We start from the raw sequence: 20,024 nt of genomic DNA, 5'->3' as shown, positions 1-20,024 counted from the left end.
TGAGTACAGATGTAATGAAAACATTCTCATTAAGCTTCTTCAAAAATTTCCTCACTGAAATTATAAGTTGTGCTTACCAAAAGAAAATAATGATCTTCAGGTTCTGCCCTTAAATATTTAAAGATCACTTGCTCCATAAACCTTTCCATCAAGTCCCAATCTTCAACTATACCATGGCGGATTGGCCACTATTAAAAAAATAAAACAGGAATCAAATCTTTATTAACATAAAAAATAAAACATCATTAGTAAATAGTAGATGAGGGAAGCATTTCTTAGGTGTAATGACAATGCATACTTAACTAGAGATAAAGGAAATGATTTCTACATATTTTCAGATGTTTCTATTAAAAAAATAATGCAAATATGTCAAAATGTTAAAAACTATTCAATCTAGATGAAAGATTGCACCAGTCTTTCTGGATTTTTGAAAATTTTATAATAGAAACATACCCCATTAAAATTCAGCTTGTGAAAATTACTGGTTATGACAATTTGCTTAATCTTTAATTTATTAGCTCTCACAAATATTTGTTGCATATCTAATATATAAAAAACGGTAAGTAAATAGCAAGAATAGTTGTAAATCAAGCAAGCAAAATTTTGTAGGACAAGTCATACATATCTATATAGACTAAGTTTCAAAACTGAACCTGGCAGAACTACAGCAAATTTAAAAATACATTGCAAATATTTTAAATTTTCCAGGGAAATTTGGTGATACTCAGAATCAGTTTGACACTACATATCTACTAGTTTAATAAAACAGTACAGTTTCAACATCAGTCAGTAACATTACTTCTTTGAAAAACTGGATTACCAGCAGTTGCTATGATAAAAATTAAATCCCTCCCTCCAAAAATCCATAAAATAAGAAATGTAAAAAGTAAATTAAGAATGAGGATGGTGATACAAAATCTAATTCAAGGTGTGAGAAACTGTGACCTACCTGACAGGCACATGCATTCTAATAGTAACTAATTAACAATTTAACAAAAATATTTTCCTTTCAAAGAACTGTCATTTTTTTCAAGTAGCTACGTTCCTACTTAACAAACATACTGTTAGAAATTTCTTTCTAAGTGACAAAAAACTGTCAAAACTTTTACTGAGACACTGAAGGCACTAAGAAAGTTTGTGAACCTCTGCAATAAAAGTTTCACAACACATAAAACTAAAGCAAAAATTAGTATTCTGAATATATGAAGAATTCCTTAAACAAGCAAAGTAAAAGCTTAGGCAACAATCCAAAATTTTACAAAAGAAACATTTTTTAAAATATACTTCCATGCACTTAGAATAAATATACACTCAGTACCTAAGGATGAATACATTAATGAAGAAAATATCCTACTGTCATTTAGTCATCATTAAACCTCTTATCTATACATTTCTAATGACCACATTTCACCAAAGCCTTCTAATATACTTCTTAAAGCATTACACTTAAAAAGTAACTTCTACTCCTCACTGACTCACTGGAAAAGACCCTGATGCTGGGAAAGATTGAAGGTGGGAGGAGAAGGGGATGACAGTCAATGAGATAGATGGATGGTATCACTGACTCAATGGACATGAGTTTTGAATAAACTCTGGGAGTTGGTAATGGACAGGGAGGCGTGGCATGCTGCAGTCCATGGAGTTGCAGAGTCAGACACGACTGAGCAACTGAACTGCTTTAGGAAAGGAAAAAAATGTACTTATTACATCATTCATTTTATAACATTACTGGGAGTTTACATATTTTAATGTTCTAAATGCTATTTACTGATTTATTCATCATCTATCATTGTGTACCTACTATGAATCATTGGCACAAATGCTAAGGCCATGAACATCCTGCCATAAGAATCTATCTAATGAAAGAAATATAACAGATACAAACATTACACTATTAGCTTTTAAAGAAATAAAATACCTAGGACAAGATGAACGACTTGCCTTCAGAGGGAAAATATGAAGGCTCTTATTTCTCTATGACTGAGGAGGTCATATCTTCTTAAAGGAACAACCTTGTCAATTTTGTTTTCAGAGTGGGAGATAGAAGGAAATGTTAAGTAGAGAATAGCAAAAAATATGTACAGACACTACATAATATACAAACACAACAGTTATCAATGAAAAACACCTGTGTCTTTAGGGAAAGGGGTGTAGATAGGTAGATGGCTTCTAGATGAAGAGGACCAGGTTCTCAAAAACTATTACTTGCCTTGTATTGGTGTTTTATTCTATAAGAAATAGAACATCAGTAGAAATTTTCTATCAGGGTAAACAAGAATAGCTTTGATTTTTAAGAAGATAATTACAGTAGCATTGGGAAAGCTGAACTGAATCTTACAAGAACAAAAGAGAATAAGAGACCCAGTTGTGCTGTAAATGATGTTAGGCCAGACTGAAGATTTCTGTCACTAAGAGAAAAAACTCAAAGATATCAATAGGCTTCTAACTATGAAATCAGGATGAAAAGAATCTATTATTAATCAAGATAACCAAAGATGTATTTTGTCTTATTTTGGAATAGCAAGGGTGGAGTATATATAAAAAAAATTTTGTTTTGAATATATTAAACTCAAGAGCCAGAGAATAGGTAGGTGACAGTAGGCAGCTGGAAATGGGTCAAGGAATTGGGTAGAGATCTAAGCCGTGCCGGCAGATGAAGGTGTGGATGAGATCATCTACAAAAGGTCTTAAATAAGAGAGAATCAAGGACAGTACCCGGGAAATACTGATATTTGAATAGTAGGCAAAGGAAGAAGAGCCGGTGACAGTACAGGGAAAAAAATGAACAGTAACAACAAGAATAGCCTCTGTTAGGAAGAGAGCCAGCAGAGTAATCTTGTGAAAGAAAGACAAATCAACAAGGATAAAGACTGCTAGATATAATTGGATTTAACAAAGAGCTTATCAAAATAAGTTTGCTTTTAAAAGGACAAAGAAGAAAATAAAATAACAACTAAAATGCGGAGGAAAGAAGGCAGGACTGTAAGAAGTTTTGTCATTTGAGTGTGCCTGCTGCATCTGGAAGACCTGAAAGTGTATTAAGAGAACGAATCAATGCAGAGGAACTCTGGCCTCTCAGATCACTGACTTCACCACCTCTGAAGGTGTCTTTTCCATTTTGGCCACAGTCTAGATCTTAGTATCATCATCATCTCTAAATTTCTGAAATGCAAGTACACCCTCTCTCTGATCACAACTTCTTATCCTTCTAGCATACTCCAGCACCTCACTACATCTCTCTAGACTTGCAGTCCACAGGCTAATATACTTTTTCTCTAGCCAAAACCCACCCCTCCTCACAACACACAGTTTAGACTTCGGGCTCCCTTACTCTGCTCATATTTCCTTTTATCATTCCATCTACCAAAACCCAACTTGGCATGATCCTACCCTAAACAACCTATATCCAGAATGCTGATCATACAAACCACATAGAACTGGCTGATAAAACTAAGAATTCATAACTACTATTCCCAAATGGACATAAATATACCTGGCAAGCTGTTGTTTCCCCACTCTGTTCATTTTTACTCTCCATAGTAATGATTTTAAATATTCTCCCCATCACTCAGACTTCACTTTTCCCTTCTATTTCCTGAACAGTAAAGAAAATGTCATCATGTGTTTCACAAGGAAAGCAGGAGCTAACAGTCAGGAAGCCAAACTGACTTTCCTCACCAAATCTGTAAAACTGATTCCACACTTACTTCTTTTTTCTTTTTCAATTGTTTATAATTTAAGAGATCCTCCATGTATGAAGTAAATCATCTGTGCTCTGGATTCCATCCCTCTAGCTTTGTCATCAACCTGTATTATAGTCTGTCTTTCCTGTTGCTTTGATCTCTTTCTAATAATTCTCACATTAGCATTTAAGCATTTAAACATCTCTTCTATCTTATGCCCACACTTATCTGTTTATTTCTCCTTCCCAATCAAAGCCAAACCTCACAGGAATAATCCTTTCATTTTTCCTGGCCTACTTTGCTGGCCATTCACAATCCAACCTATACTTTAATCTAGGCTCATTAGTCTTCTAAAACTATTCTTATTAAGGTTACAAATAACATCCTTGCAACTAAAGACAGCAAGTAACGTATGGGCTCTAGGTCACTTGATAGCAGCATGCCACACTGTTTATCAGTGACCTACAGTTCTTTCCTGTTTACCCAGTCTAACTATGCCTTTTCAGAATCCTTTGTAGGCTTTCCTCCTCCATCCAAATCTCAGTGGTGCATTGATCAAGCTCTGTCATAGGCCTATCCCTAGAGAATCTTATCCCTTCCAAAGGTCACTAATATCTTCCAAATATTTATCTCCAGGTCTGTCTTGTTTATAAGCTCCAAGAGCCAAATATCTGTATAAATGCAAACCACTTATAATTTCTTCTTCAGGGGCTTTCTTTCCACATTACAATAGTCTTGAAGTCAGGAAATCCATTTTTCTTATTTAATCTCAGCACTTTAAATAAAGTTGTTTATACATAGCAGTTTTTTTGTTAATGAATAAATTATGAGAAGTGAAGAAAAGACGTATAAAGGATGAAATGTGCAGATCAGGCAAAGTGAGTTTTAATAGTGTCTACCTTTTGGTGCAGGTGGGGATAGTGACTCTGAGAGCAGACACAAGGAAGGTATCTGGGTTACTAGATTTGTTCTCTATCCTGAACTTTTATGATTACAGTCACAATTTTTTTTTTAACTGTATAACTAAGCCTTATCTATTTTATAGCATGTAAATTATATCTCAATAAAAAAGGAGCAGGAGGATGAAGGGTAGGGAACAAACAAGAAAAAGATAAAAAACAGTGCCCTTTCAGATGACACAGGCTTCAACAGGAGAAAAACAGCGTGGGTCTGAATAAGGATGGGAAGTATTTCTAGGTGTGATAATGTGGAGGAGGCAAGAGAAAGTCAATCACATTGATGACTCTGAGATTGAAAAAGTAAATACCAGTTACTCAAAGGAGCTAAAATATTCCTCTTTAGGGGGAGGGAAAAGTAATGCAGTTAAAGCAAGGCTGGAAGAAGTCACAAGGGAAGAAAAAATTTCTACTGTGAAGAGGCTGAGAGTATTAGTCCTGTAATTGAGTGGCAAAATTACTAAACGAACTAATTTTTTGAAATAAAATGTTATTTATATTTATACAAATCATAAAAATATACCTTTGTTGCATATGTAGGTTTTTCTATTGCTTCATCACCAATGAAGAAGTCTAGGTCATCAACACCTTTCATCACCCTCCTTTGAGCTTGATCTCCCACTTTTGCTGACTCCTTAATAGCAATACCTTTAAAATAGAAGTTATTTATGCATGTAAAAAATTTTATTTTTTTCAAGTGAGATGAATTTTTCACTTGTATTTTTTCATAATGAAGTATTATTACATAGAACATGATCTAGTATATTTAAACTGCTAAATTAAAGCAAAAAGGTCATTAATAAAAAAATGACAAAATTCCTTTAATACAATGAAATCTCAACTTCCACCCAGAAACAAGGCCTCAAATATAAAAAGCCCCCAAAAGAGAAGTACTGTTGTGGGAATGTTTCAGTTATGTTCTTAAAAACTAGGTAAACTCTGTTTTGGTCTTAGTAAAACTGTAATTCCACCAAGTCAACATAGGCTTGATGGACAATCAGAAAGAAAAAATTGAAAACCAGTAATAAAAGTAGGAAAACTGCATGGGGAGATATTTTTTTAAAACTTTTTTCATATACTGTTTGCACTACTGTGAACTAGCTTACTTTTAACACTGGCATAAGGACCTGTTAAACTTTAATCCACATATACAAAGGGAAACTTCAAATCATTCAGGTAAAACACATAGCAATCTCCTTATATAATTTCTAAAAACAGCATACAGTTCTAGACCTAAAACATAAATTTCTTAACTAAGTTGTAAATGTCTGAATCCTTCAAATTAAACAGTTCTTCATTCAAAACATCTGCATGGGGACCTTCCTGGTGGTCCTGTGGTTAAGACTCAGCTCTTCTACTGCATGGGTGTTACCCCTGGTCAGATCCTGCATGAGGAGTGGCCAAAAATTAAAAAGAAACAAAAAACAAAAACATGCATGCACTTAAGCTGATGGGCCATTCACAGTTACACTTTCCGTTAGTAACAATTTATATCCTTAATAAGGTGTGTAGAAAATACAGAAGGAAATTCTAAATTCAATCTACTTCTAAATGCTGCTTCTCTAGCATAAGGCACATAGACATCCAGACGCGTCACTACAAATTTCCCAGAAACAAAGATTATGAAAATAACTTTGAACCATATCCACAGGTTTTCCAGATCAAATATCCATGTTCATCAGTGGCAATGATTGTATCTGCTCATTATAAAACTACACCTGCAGCATTAAAACTAGTTGGGTGAAAAAAACTCCATAATCAAAAATCTTTTCTTTCATACACAAATGGATTTTTAACACGCTCCAATGTCTCATAAGAAAGACAATGAAAACTAAAATTGCAAATTTTGGCAGAAAGATGAAATAGAGAAAGAATACAATGGTGATGAGAAACAAAAGTTTAAAATATCAAAATTACATGGGCTTCCAACTAAGACTTAATACAGCACTTAAGAATATAAGCAAAAGCAAATTTTTTAAGAATCTGAGTTAACACATCAGGAATCTCCTGAAATAAATGTTTTAATCACAATACAATGCCTTATAAAAAATTACAAATTAAGAGATTACAAAATCAGCATTTTAAGAGTTGAGTTGTGTGCCCCCAAAAAGATATGTTTAGGTCCTAATTCTTACTACCTCAGAATGTGACCTTATTTGGAAATAGGGTCTTTCAAGTTAAAATGAGGTTATTAGGATGGGCTACAATCCAATGACAGGTGATCTCATAAAAATACAGAATTGGGGCATATCCATGCGCAGAAGAAAAACAATGTGAAGACACACAGGGTTAGCTATGTGACTGGAGTGATGCACACAGAAGTCAAGGAATGCCAAGGACTGTCAGGAAACACCAGAAGTTTTAAGAGCCAAGATTTCTCCCCTAGAGCTGTCAGCAAGATCATGGCCCTGTTGACACCTTGATTCTGGACTTCTTGCTTGCAGTACTACAAGTTTCTGTTGTTTTAAGCCATCTGGCTTTTGGTACTTTGCCTTGGCAGCCTCGGGAAACTAATATAAGCATACACATGGAATAAAACTAAACTCAAACATAACTAACATCAAGTACTAGTTTGCAAAAGTACTCTATTTTAGTCAGCAACAGAGCCAATATTTGTCATCAAAATCTTAAACAAACTATCAATATATTGATATGTAAAGTTGGGACAAAAGTGAAAAAAAGCAAATCTGTCCCTCCATGTAGATAAAAAATATACTTGAATAGAGGATAAAAACAACAGTACTACAAATTAACACCACTATATTCCTATGAATAAGTTATTTCATCAGTGTCAGCTAAAAGCCATTCCATGTACTGAAGCATTAGATTTAGGTAATAACCTAAATTCACAGATAATCAATCCCTAGAAAAATATATCAGAAGTTTATCAGAAGTGCAAAAGTCAAACAGATCTGTTTCTAGAGAATGAAATAAATATATAATAGCTCCCCCTTTAGAGATAATTTTGACACATCTTTACACATTTAACTTTGTTCTTGCCATACATAAACAATAAAACTACTCGTTCATGTCCAATGAGTGCCCAATTGAGTCCAGAGATCTGTAGTTCAGGCAAGTCTAGTAATTTCTACCTTGTTCTCAATATCACAGACTCTGAATTCTAAGCTGCTTTCACTATTCTCTGTATGTTTATCTTTCCGTTTCCTTTTCATTTTCATAAATCAGTAAGAATACACAAAAATATTCAGTCACACAAATACTAGTGATACTTCCAAAATTAAACCACCCAGAAGTTAGCACCACCAAGGAATGGCTCAAAAAGTTTGTCGTCTGATATGCTGAAGTCTTAACCTGGCGGTAGGTCAGGTAGTTGAGAAATGTTACTATACAATGTGCAAAAGGTGACCGTCTAACACTCAGATGTCCAAAATATGTCCATCAGGGACCAGGTACATAGCCCAGGCTAACAAATAAGAGCACAAATAAACCAAGTCTGAGAGTATTTTTTAAAAACATCTGAAAGATAAATTATTGAAACTGGACAGTCAGTTAAAGTGAAGTTAACAAACATAAGCCAGAACAAAAATAACCTAAGTAAGGTTATAAAGTATTTTAGAACAGCTGAAGTCTGCATCTCTAAAGATAAGATGCCATCCTTATTTTGAAGATGGGCTTTTGTTAGGGATGTCAACAAGCACAAGCCCTGCAAAAATCATGAGCACAAACCAAAGGATGGTCTTTGTAGCTGTGTGATGAGAAATGCATTACTTAATAGTAACACACACACATTACTAATAGCAATATCCTCAAAGCAGATTCCCAGCTTATTCATTTTGTCTTTAAAAAAGTATTTGGTAGATTTAGTAAATGAAGAGCTAAAAAGAGATTTGAAATAAATGGTCAGAGATATGGAAATGAGGCCACACTTAGAACTTGGCAAATCATGTTTCTAAAGCACTAAATCTTACAGAATGTTGAAATGATTATTTACTTATTTTTTTTACTTTTATCAAGAAAAAGATATTCAGTCAGCTTACTTATGATTTAAAAGAAATACTTACAGGAAGGGATGATAAACTGTGGTTCTGTATTTCCAGCATATCCTAATTTTGTATACCTGAAAAACAAAACAAAAAGAATTTTATAAGTATTTGACTAATATCCTGCAATTTATGAATTTAATTCTTAGAATTCTATGTTATAAAGTAAGATTCCATTCTGGGTGAATATTATACAAAATCCCATAGCTTCAATTATGGCAAACCACTTCAGTATTCCTGCCTTGAGAACCCCATGAACAGTATGACGCTTTCTGCCTTTTCAAAATGATAGGATACTGAAAGAGGAACTCACCAGGTCAGTAGATGCCCAATATGCTACTGGAGATCAGTGGAGAAATAACTCCAGGAAGAATGAAGGGATGGAGCCAAAGCAAAAACAATAGGCAGCTGTGGATGTGACTAATGATAGAAGCAAGGTCCGATGCTATAAAGAGCAATATTGCATAGGAACCTGGAATGTCAGGTCCATGAATCAAGGCAAATTGGAAGTGGTCAAACAAGAGATGGTAAGAGTGAACATCGACATTCTAGGAATCAGCAAACTAAAATGGACTGGAATGGGTGAATTTAACTCAGATGACCATTATATCTACTACTGCAGGCAGGAATCCCTCAGAAGAAATTGAGTAGCCATCATGGTCAACAAAAGAGTCCGAAATGCAGTACTTGGATGCAATCTCAAAAACGACAGAATGATCTCTGTTCGTTTCCAAGGCAAACCATTCAATACCACAGTAATACAAGTCTATGCCCCAACCAGTAACACTGAAGAAGCTGAAGAGAAACAGTTCTATGAAGACCTACAAGACCTTTTAGAACTAACACCTAAAAAAGATGTCCTTTTCATTATAGGGGACTGGAATGCAAAAGTAGGAAGTCAAAGAACACCTGGAGTAACAGGCAAATTTGGCCTTGGAATACGGAATGAAGCAGGGCAAAAGTTAATAGAGTTTTGTCAAGAAAATGCACTGGTCTTAGCAAACACCCTCTTCCAACAACACAAGAGAAGACTCTACACATGGGCATCACCAGATGGTCAACACCAAAATCAGACTGATTATATTCTTTGCAGCTAAAGATGGAGAAACTCTATACAGTCAACAAAAACAAGACCAGGAGCTGACTGTGGCTCAGATCATGAACTCCTTATTACCAAATTCAGATTTCAATTGAAGAAAGTAGGGAAAACTGCTAGACCATTCAGGTGTGACCTAAATCAAATCCCTTATTATTATACAGTGGAAGTGAGAAATAGATTTAAGGGCCTAGATCTGATGGATAGAGTGCCTGATGAACTTATGGAATGAGGTTTGTGACATTGTACAGGAGACAGGGATCAAGACCATCCCCATGGAAAAGAAATGCAAAAAAGCAAAATGGCTGTCTGGGGAGGCCTTACTAATAGCTGTGAAAAGAAGAGAAGCAAAAAGCAAAGGAGAAAAGGAAAGATATAAGCATCTGAAAGCAGAGTTCCAAAGAATAGCAAGGAGATAAGAAAGCCTTCTTCAGCGATCAATGCAAAGAAATAGAGGAAAACAACAGAATGGGAAAGACTAGAGAACTCTTCAAGAAAATTAGAGATACCAAGGGAACATTTCATGCAAAGATGGACTTGATAAAGGACAGAAATGGTATGGACATAACTGAAGCAGAAGATATTAAGAAGAAGTGGCAAGAATACACAGAAGAACTGTACAAAAAAGATCTTCAAGACCCAGATAATCACGATGATGTGATCACTCATCTAGAGCCAGACATCCTGGAATGTGAAGTCAAGTGGGCCTTAGAAAGCATCACTATGAACAAAGCTAGTGGAGGTGATGGAATTCCAGCTGAGCTATTTCAAATCCTGAAAGATGATGCTGTGAAAGTGCTGCACTCAATATGCCAGCAAATCTGGAAAACTCAGCAGTGGCCACAGGACTGGAAAAGGTCAGTTTTCATTCCAATCCCAAAGAAAGGCAATGCCAAAGAATGCTCAAACTGCCGCACAATTGTACTCATCTCACATGCTAGTAAAGCAATGCTCAAAATTCTCCAAGCCAGGCTTCAGCAATACGTGAACCGTGAACTCCCTGATGTTCAAGCTGGTTTTAGAAAAGGCAGAGGAACCAGAGATCAAATTGCCAACATCAACTGGATCGTGGAAAAAGCAAGAGAGTTCCAGAAAAACATCTATTTCTGCTTTACTGACTATGCCAAAGCCTTTGACTGTGTGGATCACAATAAACTGTGGAAAATTCTGAAAGAGATAGGAATACCAGACCACCTGACCTGCCTCTTGAAGAATCTGTATGCAGGTCAGGAAGGAACAGTTAGAACTGGACATGGAACAACAGATTGGTTCCAAATAGGTAAAGGAGTACGTCAAGACTGTATATTGTCACCCTGTTTATTTAACTTATGCAGAGTACATCATGAGAAACGCTGGGCTGGAAGAAACACAAGCTGGAATCAAGATTGCCGGGAGAAATACCAATAACCTCAGATATGCAGATGACACCACCCTTATGGCAGAAAGTGAAGAGGAACTAAAAAGCCTCTTGATGAAAGTGAAAGAGGAGAGCGAAAAAGTTGGCTTAAAGCTCCACATTCAGAAAACGAAGATCATCGCATCTGGTCCCATCACTTCATGGGAAATAGATGGGGAAACAGTGGAAACAGTGCCAGACTTTATTTTTTGGGCTCCAAAATCACTGCAGATGGTGACTGCAGCCATGAAATTAAAGATGCTTACTCCTTGGAAGAAAAGTTATGACCAACCTAGATAGCATATTCAAAATCTGAGACATTACTTTGCCAACTAAGGTCCATCTAGTCAAGGCTATGGTTTTTCCAGTGGTCATGTATGGATGTGAGAGTTGGACTGTGAAGAAGGCTGAGTGCCAAAGAATTGATGCTCCTGAACTGTGGTGTTGGAGAAGACTCTTGAGAGTCCCTTGGACTGCAAGGAGATCCAACCAGTCCATTCTGAAGGAGATCAGCCCTGGGATTTCTTTGGAAGGAATGATGCTAAAGCTGAAACTCCAGTACTTTGGCCACCTCATGCAAAGAGTTGACTCATTGGAAAAGACTCTGATGCTGGGAGGGATTGGGGGCAGGAGGAGAAGGGGACGACAGAGGATGAGATGGCTGGATGGCATCACTGACTCAATGGACGTGAGTCTGAGTGAACTCCGGGAGTTGGTGATGGACAGGGAGGCCTGGCATGCAGCGATTCATGGGGTCACAAAGAGTCAGACACGACTGAGTGACTGAACTGAATTGAACTGAAGTTTCAAAATTATAAGTACCCATAGCTTTTATTTGTTATTTGTATTTCAACTGTTTTACAAAACTGCTATCTCTTATATTACCAAAGGGTGATTAAGCCTCTGATAAAATAATATATAGTTCCATACGAGATCAATGATTTTAACAGTGTAACTCTAGATATGGAAGAAGCAACAAGAGGGAATATTTTCTAGGATCGAAAGGCTAGTAATACAGGTGGTGCAAAGAATTTTGGATACTGTTTTATGACCTAGTCCAGTAAGAGGACACCGAGTGGCCTATAAGCAATATCTCTGCCAGACTTGGGAATGAGCATTCTCAGCACAACAGGACGAAATGGCAGCCTCAAATCACGGTCAAATTTATTACATGAAGGGACCCTGCCAATTGGAAACTGGCAATTGCCATCTACCTCTACAAAGATTAAATCATGGCCACTGCAGCTGCTGACCTTCAACATCACTGAAAGATTAGGGTGGAGATCAGGAATCAGGCACTCTGTGCTCTGGAAAAACTGGCAGAACAGGCCTTCAGAGAGTTGGATATCTTCAGGAAAAGATTTAGAGTCCCAATTCCTGCATCCTCTCATACACAGAGAAACACTAACATTGTTAAAGATGATATCTGCTTTGGCTAATAAGAAAAATAGTAAAAGTCAAAATAGAGCAACTATGGTTCAGACATCCAAGGAAATAATGAGGTGACACAATGGGTGTAATTTCAGACTAGTCTTTGCATTGCTAACAAGTTGAGTTTTCTGAGATGTGTCAGGCTTGGGTCCACTGGACATTATCAAACAGTATCTGCTGGCAGCTAGTAACTACAATCTTACTTTTTATAAAGCTAGGCAACTGTCTACCTGGCTATTAATCATTAAAACTAAGCAGGAGTCTATGGGGCTTTAGGGTCTTTCTTTGTCCCATTTCTTCCCAGGTGGCTCAGTGGTAAAGAATTTGCCTCCCAAGGAAGGAATGAGTCAGGAAGATCCCCTGGAGGAGGAAATGGCAACCCCCTCCAGTATTCTTGCCTGGAAAATCCCATGGACAGAGGACCCTGAAGGGCTAGAGTCTATGGGGTCACAAAGAGTCGGACACGATTGAGTAACTGAGTACACATAGCTTTTCATAAGAAACTGCACTTCTAGAAATTGATCCTATAGGGATATTCATAACGTACAAAATAACATATAATAAGGTGTTTCATTACAATCTTGCGTATAAAAGCAAAAGTGAAAATAAAGAGCCATCAAATGAGAAGCTAATTACTTTTGCTATTTAAACCATAGAATATTAGGTAGCTATTCAAAAAGTGATTGAAAAAGCTCTTTATGTACAGATATGGAACAATCTCCAAAATGCTTTTGTTAACTGAACAAAATCAAGGTACCGAACATTTGTGAAAAAGTAAAGGGTACAGGTAAAACATATTTCACTGTATAAGCAGAGAATATCTCTGGAAGAGATTAAGAAATTCGTAATTTTGGTTGTCTCTAGAGAACAGAACTAAGTAACAGGCAAGGGTAAAAAGGTTTTTTTTATCACATATTATTTCATACCATTTGAATTCATTACTATTCAAAAAAAAGGTATAAATTTTATAGTGTTTGCCATAATAGATTCAACCTACAGTCTTACAATGGCTTTCTGGTGACTCAGCAGTAAAGCCAATGCAGAAGACATGGGTTTGATCCCTGGGTCGGGAAGATCCCTTGTAGAAGAAAATGGCAACCAATCCAGTATTCTTGGGAAATCCCATGGACAGAGGAGCACAAAAAGACTTGGACTCGATTTAGCGACTAATCAACAACATCTTACATTAACAAAATAGTAACAAGGATGTCTAGAAAAGTGGAGCTTCCACAAGCAGCATGTTGGGGGCTACTTAGGAGACAGCTGGATACTTTCTGGCTATAAGCAGGCTTTAAAAAGAAACTATTTACATTACAATATTCTGAGAAACACACTCCACAGAGAGTTTGACTCCATATTCAAACAATGCTAAACAGTAGGCAGGTAAATTACTGTGATATTCTTGGATTTTAATAGTTTCAGCAGAAATATTTTTTAATATGATGGGAAGATCTCTCTTTGGGGTACATTTTAGCCCCCAAACTAAGTTCAAGATCTGAAAGTGCTAAACAGACTAAAACATTAAAAATAAGGGGAAAACATAAACTGTTCACAATGTGATACTACTCCACTGACCAAATCTCTACAAAGATTCCATACTGTATATGTTATAAAAATAAATAAAACTTCTTTGCAGGACATACAAAAGACCTCCTTTAATATTTGGTTCCTGACAACCTCTTCCAGCAGCCCTGACACCACACCACACTACCAAACCATAAAAATACTAACAATTTCCAAAAAGACCAACTCATGCCATGTCAAAGAGCCACTATCAACACTGTTCCGGGTTATATACCATTGCTTTTATATGAAAACTTTCACAACCTCCCACATAGTTGATTACCTCTGCCCTTGTGAGTACAAGTATCATTTACTAATAATTTCTAAGTCTTAATTCCTTCATTTATAAAATAAAGTGCACTAACTCATGACTGTTCAGGGTATTTAATAGAAGAACAAGGTAAACCATTAAGCACAGCACCTGTCATAAAGGACACACGTAATACATGTCAACTCTAATTACTCTTTTCGTGCATTCTCTCCAAAATTTCCATTCCCCAATAATCAGATAAAGGCCATGCAGATATCTGAACTTTTAAATACTTATCAGTTCAGTTGCTCAGTCGTGTCTGACTCTTTGTGACCCCATGAACTGCAGCACGTCAGGCCTCCCTGTCCATTACCAACTCCTAGAGTCTACCCAAACCCATGTCATGTCCATTGAGTCAGTGATGCCAGCCAACCATCTCATCCTCTGTCGTCCCCTTTTCCTACTGCCCGCAATCCCTCCCAGCATCAGTGTCTTTTCAAATGAATCAGCTCTTCACATCAGGTGGCCTAAGTATTGGAGTTTCAGCTTCAACATCAGTCCTTCCAATGAACACCTAGGACTGATTTCCTATAGGATGGACTGGTTGGATCTCCTTGCAGTCCAAGGGACTCTCAAGTCTTCTTCCACACCACAGTTCAAAAGCATCAATTCTTCAGCTTATCACTAGGATACAAATTATCCCTGTATTCATAAATGAAAGTTAGTCTGTAGAAGATTTTTCAGATTAGTGCTTATATCTAGTTTTTCAATGCTTTCACTGCCTTTTTTTTTTTTTTAAAGGTAAGAAGTGGATTTATTTAGAGAGAAACATACTCCAGACAGAGTGTGAGCCATCTCAAAGGCAAGACTGGCCTTGGGAAAAACATACTCCACAGACAAGAGTGTGGGTTGTCACAGAGGGCTAATGCCCACATTTTTTATACTTCTAAATCAGTCTCTTCTTAATGTAAAACCTTCAACTGTGGTAGAATAGAACTCCTGTAATAGATGGAGGTCAGCATGATTGAACCACTTGCTCACACCCTCTGGTTTGGGTACAAAAAAGTAAGAATTATTCAAATGCACAAAACCACCATCAACTAATATGAATAATCTGTTCCCACTGAACTCACTAAAACTAACAGTAACCTACTTGAAGTAAGAGGGTATGTGTGTGTGCTCAGTCGCTCAGTAATTTTGTGACCCCACAGATGGTAGCCTGGCAGGCTCCTCTGTCCATGGAATTTCGCAGGCAAGAATACTGGAGAGGGTTGCCATTTCCTACTCCAGGGGATACTCCCAACCCATGGAATCAAACCACCTCTCTTATACTTCCTGCATTGGCAGGCAGATTCTTCACCACTGCACCACCTAGGAAGCAGTACTGGATAAAGTAGAGGCTACCATGACACTGAAAGGAAGAGGGCCAACAGTATATCTTGTCCCACCCCATTCAGAGGAAAAAAAGAACTACTTTAACCTTATCAAAACAAAGACTTGGTTAAAACAAGTCAGTCTAAAGCTGCCTGAGGCTATAAAACCCTAAAAGACACTACTGTCTTACCAACACAGTGGAAAAATAAATACTAATTATTCTTTCATCCAGTCTCTTCCATTTTATTCCCAAAGCTATTCAAGCAATTATACACAACAATACCCTAACAGAACAGAATGACTTTCTTCCAGTTCTATGACCCTGACAAAGGAGGATAATCTCCCTAAAAAGTCACTGCCTAACAGAAATCTTCAAATGAGGCTCTATGATCCACAAGATTAAGAACTTGTTTCTGCGTCTATAAAATGATCCACTGTAAATAGTTCGTAAAATACCTTGTAGATAAAAAATTATGACTCTGACTCCTTTGGCTAAGTATTAAGATTCTCCAAAATAACCCTCAATTCAACTTTAAAAGTGTCTCCCATCACTTCCATGAACCCAACTCAAAGCCCACTGTACCTATTACTTATTTTCCCCTACATGACTTGCACATTCCCCCTCACATATTATCTGTGCTCTCACTGCACCCTCTCAAAGACCTCAGATCACAGCTTAGGAGTCTTCCATGAAGCCTTTCCTGATCATTTTAATTAGGAGTCATCCTTTCCTTCAATAAAACTTCTCTCAATCACTTGATGAACATATATATACAAGCCTATGTTACTCTTATGTGTGTAAATACCATTTCCCAAGAATAACAGTAAGAAACTTGAAGCAGAAACCACATTACCATAAGAAACTTCCATTTAACAAGTTCACCAGGTAAATCAATACTCCATTCCTGGTCAAAGTAAAATTCCCTAGGTTGAGCATATTCAGCAATAATCTACTCTCAAAACAAACACCGAAAGAAGGATATAATAAACTTAATACAAAAGCCAAGACATAATCAAAACAAGTGTGTTCTTCCCCCAAACATGAATGTAACTACAGATAATATATCAACTATATGGATACACCATAACATTTAATCATTTCTATTAAATTTAAAACAATCTAGCAAAATAATTTTTTAACTGGGGGAATGGGAGGAACAGCAGCCAAATACATTTACTAATGTTCTACTTGGAGTAGGAAATGGCAACCCACTCCAGTATTCTTGTCTGAAAAATTCCAAGGACAGAGGAGCCTGGGGGGCTACAGTCCTGGAGAACCTGCTACAGTCCATGGGGTGGCAAATGGTAGGACACGACCGAGCAACTGAACACACATACACAATGTTCTACTGCCCTGGATTTAAATAATACCCCCAAAGAACAAAATCATCTAGTCTAGATATACCAGATATAGACCACTATATAATAATATTTGAGATTATCATAGAGGACAGTATTTTCACCCATTTTTAAGAAATGTAAGGGGAAATGTCCTAGTTTATGTAATTTTACAACTTGTTTAGCTTCTAAAAAGCTTTCCAACCCTTTACATATCAATGCATACAAGATACAGTAATATTTGTAGAGCACATATAAATAAACTGGAGGGGATTTGAGAATATAGCTCTAAGAGGCTGGCTTTAAAACTTCACTTAAATATTCTTTATATAAACATAAGAAAAAAATTAGGAAAGACTTTAAGTACTAAATTTGTTTAGAACTTTCAAATATAAACTAGCTTTTCATTAACCTAATATTAAATATAATCAGGTTTTTCACTTGAAATGACTGATTTAAGGTATTTTTACAATGAGCTGTCAAAATTCTCCAGCCACCACAGAGAAGAAACACTGTGTAAGTAGATGCCAAAGTTTCTCTCATTTTTTTTCTAACTCAAAGAAACTCCCTTCTCACAATTAATTCAATTTTTATAGTAAAGGAAACATTTCAAATCAAACCTTTTCATATTAAGAATTTCTCTGGACCCAATACAAAATAAAGAGTTAAAAGTTTAAAAAAAAATTTCTCTAGGCATACACATATTCCTCTCTTAGTTATAATACTGTTCCTTAGACTTAAAAACAAATACTGACCAAATATCACAGCACACCATTTCTAACCTTATATTTACAAGGTAAATTTTTGTTTTGAATTCATAGATTCTGTCAGTACACTTTATTTTTCCACAGCCCTTGCAATTTTCTACTAAGTTTTCGGGGTGTTCAAAAAGTCACTTATATAATTAAGCATGTTAGGAAAATAACAGTTAACTAAATTATACTAAATTTCAAACATTCACACACATAAACACATCAAAATCTTTCTAAACTTCCCTTGTAACAGGGAAGAACAAATCTGACTCCATATTAGAGATGTTCCTTTTATATACTTTATTAATCTTTGTGCTTTGTCTCCTATGCTTAGTCATGCTAGCTCCGCACTTTGGTAAAAATAAAAAAATGTTGCCTATAATCTGAAATATACAGGATAACAGATTCTCAAGGCTTCTTTGACCTTTTAGAGTATAATACCTCCTTATTCATACAGAGATAAAAAGTTGCAGAAATGCTTGTCTTATTAGAGGCTTAGAGAAATAACCTGATGTATGTGAACAGCTGCCAACATACCACTCCATCATTTTGCCTTTAAAAGTGCCTTGCTGAAACCTTTCAAGGAGTTAAGGGTTTGTACGGCACAAGGTACCAGTCTCCTTGCATGGCCCTGCAATAAACCTTTCTCTGCTCCAAACTCAGTGTTTCGGTTCATTTGGCCTCACTGCTCGGTAACACCTTTAGAAAAAAAATCTTCCTTCAGACAGACATGAGATTAAATAGCTTGGATTTTTCTTAAATTTGCCATCTGGATAACATTATTTGGTACAGGACTCAGACATGGGTCAAACTTGCACAACAGCAAGCTATTTATTCAAATCCACCTACAGATCCATGTGATTGCTATCAAAATTCCAACAATTTTGGGGGGAGAAATGGAAAATCTATTCGAAAATTCACATGGAATCTCAAGGGACTATGAATAGCTAAAACAATCCTGAAAAAGAACAAAGTTGGAGGTCTCACACTTCCTGATTTCAAACTTACAGTAACCAAAGCTGTGTGGCCTGACAGACATATAGACCAACTGGAATAGAAGAAAGCCTGGAAATAAACCCTGCCATATACAGCTGAATAATTTTTGACAAGGGCGCCAAAACTATTCAGTGAAAGGACAGTCTTTTCAAGAAATGGTGCTACGAAAACTGGAAATCAATTAATGAACATGGACTTTAATCTTATACCACATACAACTCAAAATAAATCAAAGACCTACATGTAAACACTAAAACTAGAAGGTGTTGACAACAAGGGAAAGAAAGGAGGAGAAAATAAAGGAAGGAAAGGTAAAAGACACTAACTACTTAAGAAAAAGAAATATAAATGGCTACAAATAAAAAGATGCTCAACTCCACAGGGCTTAAAAAAAGAAAAGCAAATTAAAAGTACACTGAGATAAATTTCATACATTTCTAGTTGAAATGACAGAAAATCAAAATCATTTGTAAACAGCCACTTTAGAAAACAGTTAAACATTCATTTACTATATGATCCAGCGATTCTACTTCTAGGTATACACCCAAGAAAAATAAAAACATATGTCTGCACAAAGATATGTGCACATTTGTTCACAAGAGCATTATTCGTGATGGCCCAAAACTGGAAGCAAAGCATATATTCATCAACAAGAGAACAACTAAAAAATGGTTGGTTAATTCATACACACCAAAAGTATTATATTAATATGAATAATCAGGAAAATGTAACCCATTTTCCAAGGAAAAGACATTCAACAGAAGATGAAATAATTCAATGTTAGAATTATCAGATAAAGCCATGAAAGCAGCTGTAACTATCACAGTGAAGTAATAATGACTGATAATAAATAACAAAGAAACTCTAAAACTGTAAAAAGAGCAAATGGAAATAACAGAACTGAAAAATGCAATGCCAGGTACAAAAAGTTCTCTGAATGAGCAAAGCAAAATAGAGACAACAGAGGAAATAATCAGTGAACTTGAAGGCAAATCAGTAAAAATTATCCAATCTGAAAAGAGAGAGGAAAAACATTAAAAAGATAGACACAAAGAGAAAAGAACAGACCCCAGAGACTTAGCAAACAAAAAATGAAAGGTGACACAATGAAGTTTCTGAAGAGTGGGAAGGAGGAAGATGGGAGGGAAGTGGGTAGGGTAGCAGAGAGGGAGGGGAGAAACACAGAAA

General features: G+C 36.2%; 1 protein-coding gene across 1 annotated transcript in view; it reads right to left on the bottom strand.

Moving 5' to 3' along the window:
• Positions 1 to 20,024, bottom strand: part of ACTR3 (actin related protein 3) — a 54,979-nt gene that overhangs the window by 19,374 nt on the left and 15,581 nt on the right. The window contains exons 2-4 of the mRNA XM_068967108.1: positions 8,662 to 8,717; positions 5,163 to 5,287; positions 78 to 188 (exon numbers count right to left, since the gene is read on the bottom strand). Coding sequence (XP_068823209.1) covers positions 78 to 188; positions 5,163 to 5,287; positions 8,662 to 8,717 — 292 coding nt within the window. The remainder of the gene's footprint in view (positions 1 to 77; positions 189 to 5,162; positions 5,288 to 8,661; positions 8,718 to 20,024) is intronic.

Source organism: Capricornis sumatraensis, chromosome 3, assembly GCF_032405125.1.
Source record: "Capricornis sumatraensis isolate serow.1 chromosome 3, serow.2, whole genome shotgun sequence".
Lineage (NCBI taxonomy): Eukaryota > Metazoa > Chordata > Mammalia > Artiodactyla > Bovidae > Capricornis > Capricornis sumatraensis.
Note: the sequence above shows the minus strand (reverse complement) of the source record. Positions and strands in the feature narration are given on the sequence as shown.